The 7,438-nt window shown below is 39.6% G+C and overlaps 1 protein-coding gene and 1 long non-coding RNA gene across 2 annotated transcripts in view; both read left to right on the top strand.

The window, feature by feature from the left end:
• The window catches only part of NDUFA1 (NADH:ubiquinone oxidoreductase subunit A1), a 4,244-nt gene extending 1,812 nt beyond the window's left edge, over window positions 1–2,432 (top strand). Inside the window, exon 3 of the mRNA XM_006904685.3 lies at window positions 2,304–2,432. Coding sequence (XP_006904747.1) covers window positions 2,304–2,324 — 21 coding nt within the window. The 3' untranslated portion in view covers window positions 2,325–2,432. The remainder of the gene's footprint in view (window positions 1–2,303) is intronic.
• Window positions 2,433–2,931: 499 nt separating this feature from the next.
• LOC112479185 lies at window positions 2,932–6,664 on the top strand. Its single transcript, XR_003046086.1, has 2 exons — window positions 2,932–3,192; window positions 5,403–6,664. It is a non-coding gene; the product is annotated as an uncharacterized LOC112479185 (long non-coding RNA).
• The last annotated feature ends 774 nt before the right edge of the window (window positions 6,665–7,438 follow it).

The raw sequence follows: 7,438 nt of genomic DNA, 5'->3' as shown, positions 1-7,438 counted from the left end.
TTCATAGGTCATGTGTTTATTTTGTTGGTGGTTTTCTTTGCTTTGCAAAAACTTTTTAGTTTTATGTAGTCCCTCCCATTTGTTTCTTTTTTCTTTTTTTTTTTTCTTTCTTTTTTTTTTTTTTTTTACACTTAGTGCTTTGACTTATCTACAGGTCATTTGGGGATATAATGTGAAGCCAAGATTTAACTTTCCTTTATTTCCAATAGATAGCCAGTTGTCACAATTGTCCATTTATAGAACAGTCCATTTTTTATTTGAAATACCACTCTAATAAACTAAATTTCCTTATACATATGGGCCTGTTTCACAGATATGCTCTTTTATACTCCATTGGCTTGCCTGTTACTGCAGAAATATACATACGTAAAGAATCACTACAGTTTTATATTTGAATAATAAAATTGCCATTTTTATAGGTCAAAAATGGCCAAGTAGCATTTTCATACAGTTCAACCTAATATTATGTTCTAATACTATTCATCCTCATTATTCTTTCTAAAAATTTTACTTTTTTGTATTTTCTCTTTGCTTATTTATTCCTCACAGTGAACCTAGGTAAATGTTAATTCCATTTCATAGATGAGAGAACAGAGGGTCACTAATTAAATAATACTGTGAGGACTCAACCTAGATAATCTGCCTCAGTATAGTGTTATTTGAGAATCTAAAGAATGTGAATGATAGCTGTGTACTCATCAAGAGCAGTATTTCTCAAAGTATGGTCCAAGAGTAACCAAAATCATTTGGCAGCTTTTTGCCAGAACTGCCATCTTCAAGTAATTCGCCAAAATGACCAACACAAAGAGAAAGAGGAGAGGCACCTGCTACATGTTCTTTAGGCCTTTTAGAAAACATGGAGTTGTTCCTTTGGCTACATACATGTGAATCTATAAGAAGGGTGATAATGTAGATGTCAACGGAATGGGCACTGTTCAAAAAGGAGTGCCCCATAAATGTTACCATGACAGAAGTAGAAGAGTCTACACTGTTACCCAGCATGTGGTAGGCATTATTGTAAACAAACAAGTTAAGGGCAAGATTCTTGCCAAGAGAATTAATAAGCGTATTAAGCACTCTTAAGAGCTGAGATAGCTTCCTGAAATATGTGAAGGAAAATGATCAGAAAAAAGAAGGAAGCCAAAGAGAAAGGTACCTGAGTTCAACTGAAGCACCAGCCTGCTCTCCTCAGAGGAGCACACTGTGTAAGAACTAATGGAAAGAAGCCTGAGCTGCTGGAACCCATTCCCTATGAATTCATGACATGATAAGTGTAAAAAAAAAAAAAAAGAATCATCTGGCATATGAGATAAAATGCAGATTCCTAGGCCCTGGCTATACCAAATGAATTAGGATTTCTACAAGGTGGCTCCTAGGACTATGCAATTTTAATTTCTCTCAAGGCGATTCTTCCTGCAATTATAAACAAAATACCTGGGCTGTATTATTGTAACATGTGGAAGAAATGTTATCACTGATTAATCTTTATAGTTTCTGAAGTATTTGATTGTGAACTGAATAAGATAGAGTGGATCTTCTGAATAAATAGTATGCTTACACAAGGCAAGAGTTCTACAGTGGGGAAGGGCTTGTACTTGAATTCTGACTCTGCTACTTCCTTACTAATTTAAGCAAGAGACTTTTAATCTCTCAGTCTCCTTTCTTCATCTGTAAAAAAGTGGAATGAAGCCAATAGTATCTTCCTCATGTTGGCTGTCATTTTATAAAGTGGTTTTATTTTACTGTCTTCTGACTCTCTGAGGGTGCTTTATAGACAGTGGGGAAGGGCTTGTACTTGAATTCTGACTCTGCTACTTCCTTACTAATTTAAGCAAGAGACTTTTAATCTCTCAGTCTCCTTTCTTCATCTGTAAAAAAGTGGAATGAAGCCAATAGTATCTTCCTCATGTTGGCTGTCATTTTATAAAGTGGTTTTATTTTACTGTCTTCTGACTCTCTGAGGGTGCTTTATAGAAGGATCCAGATGGTAAATAGTTGCTTGACTTTAGTTCTTGTTGGGCGGGGCGGTTTGTGTGCCGGAGGCGGGGGGGGGGGCGGTGGGAGGGTTTCATATAGAGCGATGTTTTCTACTTTCAGAAAATGAAAACTAGAAGTCATTATAAGTTATTCATTCTTTAGTGATTATAAAATTCAGTCCAATTTATTGCAGTTAGAGAAATGTAGGGTGCGAAAGTACTTTAATAACAGAGAATGCTATTTGGTGACAGTAGAAATTAGAGTACATACATGTACCTCTGACAGGAACAGAATTCTCACATTTTCCTTTTTACACTGTTTTTCAGGGTTTGGAGAACATTGATTAAGGAAGCATTTCCCCGATTGATGAAAAATAACTCAGTTACACTCATCTGCGCCTGCTAGAAGGTTATGTAGTGTATTATGTAGTATGTAATAAAAATTAAAAAGTAGAACCAAAGGTTTTCTTTACTTTCTAAAATAATACTACACAAGATCAAGCAATCTACTCAACATGGCTTTATCATTAAAAACAAACAAACAAACAAAAAAAACTAGAGTAGCTGAGGCTTGTAAAATTATAGACATAATGTACACCAAGTACCTACTCACTCTGCCCAGTGCCTAATGTACCATAAATGATAGTTGCTACTATTTGTAATAGATATTTAAATATTTTTCCCTAGTTCCTTTTCTGAGTGAATCCAATGGTGTTTAAAATTCCAGTTAGGATGCTTTAAAAAAAATTTTTTGTTTGTTTCTCAAGACTTTTTAAAAAATTTTATTATTAGTTTCAAGTATGTAGTATGGTGGTTAGACGTTTATATAGTTTATAAAACGATCCCCCTAATTGCTCCTTCTCTCCTCTGGTTTTCCACCTAGCCAATATATCAATGCTAACTACATTCCCTATGCCGTGCTTCTCATCCCTGTGACCATCTATCAACTGCTAATTTGTAATTCTTTAACCCCAGTTAGTATGCTTTTAAAACTGAGGTTGCACCTTCAGCTTTCATGCATTCTGCATCTAATACATAGTATTTGCTTAAGTGTTGATTTTTGTTTTTAGTGTAGAACAGCAACAACAATCATTATGTTTATTAAAATGAGTGTCCTGACCACTTGAAATACAAAAATCTGAAAAGCTGACTACTGTAAAGGTGGTGATACTCCATGTGTATAGCTCAATATCCTGGATGACCACAGGACCTCTAGGTGAGAATACTAAATTGTTTTTCAACTCTTTCCTTTATCCAGTTTAACGTCTGTTTTGTTGATAACCTTAAACACCTGCATTGTATGGTTTCCATGGACCTCATCTTATGGGCAGGGTTTAGAGAGCAAGGAGGTGGCATTCACACTTAGAGAGTAAGGCTCTCTATATTGTACCACCCTGTGATGATGGAACTCTCCAAGGAAAGCCATGGTTGTGATTACAAAGTTAATGCAACCTCTGCTCTACATTTAGTGCTGCACAGGCCTCATTGAGCTGATACTTATGAGAACTATCTCTGGAAAGGAAGAAAGGGCAGTACAGAGAGGGATACAGACTTATTGACAACATTACCAAATCTGTCACTAAATCTACTGAGTTTTATGTCATCTCTCCACTGTGCCTTCAGGCAGGGATCATCCACTGTTTTTCTCCTTAGGTGAATGTCAGGGCTGTATAGTAAGGGGCAACAAAATGATAGGTAGAAATCAGTTGAGTTCAACATGAGGGTCTGAATCTACCTCTTTTTTTTGTGAAACCTGCTATGAAATTTAGCCTTATTTTTATACTCCACTGCCAGGGAGTGAATCGGATTAAAGCATTTAGAAGCTAGGTACTTTGTAACCTCCATGTCTCTTGATCTTTTTTTTAAGTCGAGTGAGTAGGTACTTGGTTGACCTCACAGATTGCAAGGACCTTGTCAGCTTATAATCCAGTAATTTTTTTTTATTTTTTAAATTTTTTATGCCTACAGCAGCACCTGGTCTTCTTAGGTGGTCTCCCATCTAAGTACTAACTAGGCCCGACCCTGCTTGGCTTCTGAGATCAGACGGGATCGGGCTTGGTCTCTTGATTTTTTACAAGTGCAAGTAGCCAGAAGAGGATGTGATCTGACCACTGACCTCAGGTCTATATGTGTCACCTGCTCTTAAGGCCAGTTGAAATGATGCTTGGGAAATGATGCCATTCATTTGGTTGTATTCACTATCTTTAATTTTTAAATAGATATCGTATTCTGATAGCTCAAAATCTAACAATATAAGGCAACGGACTCCGACCTTTTTGGTACCAGGGACCAGTGCTCCTATGAAAATCTAATGCCTGATGATCTGAGGTGGAGCTCAGGCTGTGATACTAGTACTAGGGAGCCGCTGTAAATACAGATAAAGAGTTGCTAGCCTGCCCACCACCCACTTCCTGCTGTGCGGCCCGGTTCCTAATATAAGGTATTCGGTGAAAAGACTTGCTCTAATCCCCTGCCTACCACCTACCTGATTGTTACACCACCTGGAAGGGTCTCTTTATGTACATATAAATACACATATTCTTCCATCTTCAATGATGGTAACACCTGACAGTTTACCTTTACATCACTTGTTTGGAAGAATGGTCTTCCAGGCTGCCATAATCATTTCTGGGGTCAAGTGAAACAGTCAATAGGAAAAGACTTTGAAAAAGGTAGAGGAAGCTGTGCACATTCAGAAGAGGGAGGAAGAAGATGGCTCTGCCCTTTGGGAAACACTTAAGTGAAACATTTTTTAAAAGGGAACATTTTCCTATCAGCAATTTTAGCTTATAAGGACTCTTAGACATTTAGTCCAAAATCTTATTCCTTAGATGAAGAAACAGATTCAGGGATGGTAAGCAATCAGCTAGCTAATGGTAGAATAGGGACTAGAATCTTGGTGTTCTGACTCAAACTGGTGCACTTTCAACTGTTCTTTGTGTCTCACTTCAGTAAACTGCTGGGTAAATGCTACTTGCCAGCACTCTGCCTCAGGTTTGAATAAAACACAGCCTTGCGCTCCAGGAGCTCACAGATAGTAGGAGCGAATGACAAGTACAAGATGGGGTGATGAGTGCTATGCTAGAATTTTGCAGAAAGTACTGTGGGAGCACAGATGTGGGGATTGACCTAGCCCTCAGGTGGAAATGGAAAGGGCTTAGGGTATGTTTCTACATGATGCTCACACCTAGCCAAGTCTTGAAGGTTGGGTAGAATTTACAAGATAAACAACTGATGGGAGGATACTTCATGCAGAGAAAACAGCACGAATGTGGGGACACAAACTAGCATGGCTGTGTGGTAACAATCTACAAGCATTTGTTTAGAGCTAGAGCAAAGATTGCAAGGCAGGAAGTAGAGGGGAAAGAGACTGGAGAGGTTGGCAGGACCCAGAACATGATGAAGGGCCTGGTATGTTTCCTTCAGGGTGTTGGACTTTTCTTCTGAGGACAGTTGGAAGCTTCTGCAGGGCAGGAAGCAGAGGAGTAAGTTGGTGACTTGCATACATCTGCCCGGCCGCTCTGCAGAGGATGGACTGAAAGCCATGGTTCCCAACCAGGGCGAGTTTTCCGCCAGGACACATTTGGAAAGTTTGGAAACTTTTCATTGTCACAACATGGGGAGTTGAAGGAGGTATTACTGACATCTAGTGGCTAGAGGCCAGCAATGCTTCTAAACGTCCTGCAATGCACAGGACAGCCCCTCCTTGAGACTGTTTTAGGTAGCCCAAAGTGTCAGCGCAGAGACAGAAGCCCTGAAAACAGTAGCAGGGTCTCCATGAAGAAATACACCAGGAAGTGCTTTTTAATTCCTACTTATTGGGACTATGGGGGCAATCCCCTTTCTTCCTCCCACTCCTAATTTTTTCATTCAAGTTCAGATCCCAGGTTCTCCCTTGGTTCATCTTTAAACCTGAACTTTATCCCTTCCCTGGAGGCATTCATTTTCCCCAAGATGTATCCCAACTCACTGCGAGTAATGTGCCTTAGGCTGAGAAAGCAAAGAACAGACTTTTCTGAAGATTTGATGGGTGACGTTGGGAGAAATGGGAGGATCTTCACAACAGGAGGCTCCACCACCTGTCAACTCTGTGACCATAAGCAAATCACTTCACTGCTCCAGGCCTCAGATCTCCCATCTCTCGAGTGAAGATAGTGTGTCCTCTGCATTATATCCCTGAGTATCTGCGACTTTCCTAATGTTGCGTATATGCAATAGTTTGTAACTGTACAACGCTGTGCATGTGGAAGGGATCATTGCTGGTGTTGTAAGCACCCCCTAAACAGCTATCCTCTCCATCCTCAGGTCCCCCAAAGGCACTTAAGCAAATGCGATGTCGGGAGGACACTCGGGCCCAGTGCATAACCAAGTGTAGGTGGTGGCAGCAATCTTGGGTTCCCTCTTAGAATGAGTGATCACAACTAAAGGATTCCCAGAGCACTGCAAACAAAGACAACAGACAATACTAACCTCAATTGCTCTGAAGGTATTTTCTGAAAACAGGAAAATCCAGCTTAATGCCACTGCGAGAACTGAGTGTCTGGTTACCCCTCTCGGGAATTGCTGTTTGCTCTGTTTTAAGGGAAGGTGGTAAGTGGATGGGATTGAAGCCACTGTACTCAACAGGAAACTTCTGGATGAGGGTAGGGGTGAGAGGTGGGGCGAATTAAACATCACTTGGTTTTCAAGATTTCCTATCACCTTGATACTTTTGTAACCTTAGAACTAAAATTATTCTATTGTTCTCTTGTGAGACACATGGAATAATTGCAGACATTTTTCTTCCCTAAGTATGTTGATGCAGATTTTAGACAGCTAAAGAGACTGACACTTGGCTTCTTGGTTTGGGTCTGTGTGTGCTTGTGTAATGCTTCCCTCTCGCTCCCACTTCATCCACACCCTCTGACCAAATATTTCATCTCTGAGGTGTGCATACTCTGGAATATTCTTTTGGGATGTGCTCTTCCTTGCTTTCCAGACAAAGCTGGAGCAGACACTATAGCACACTGAGCTGGGCTTGAGAATGTTCTTTTAACCTTCACATTTTGGTGCATTGTTCATAAAAGATGACAAGGAAGTTTCTGTAAAGAATAAATCTAGAGCTATATTTGCTTAATCTTTAATTGTTAAGGGTTTCTTTGGCATATCTATGTACCCTATGTGTCTGATGCTATTGGCTGAAATTTATCTTCCCCACCCCCAAAGGCACTTTTGCAATGAAGAGCCAAATCATTGTTTTGGGGTTTTCCACAAATCTTGATTCAGGATTAAAAACCTAATTGTTCTTTTCAGGTCATCACTGAGAAAATGGCCCAGCAGATCATGTGTAAACCTATGTAACTGCTGCTTTATTAGTTTGAACACGTTATTTTTTATCTGTTTTTTTTTTCTTTCTTGGGAGGTATCTTCTCAGTTCCAGAAAACATGAGAAAACCAATTATTATATATAGGCTAGAGAGTGG

Source organism: Pteropus alecto, unplaced genomic scaffold (assembly GCF_000325575.1).
Source record: "Pteropus alecto unplaced genomic scaffold, ASM32557v1 scaffold280, whole genome shotgun sequence".
NCBI classification, from domain to species: Eukaryota; Metazoa; Chordata; class Mammalia; order Chiroptera; family Pteropodidae; genus Pteropus; species Pteropus alecto.
This window is presented reverse-complemented; position numbering and strand designations above follow the sequence as displayed.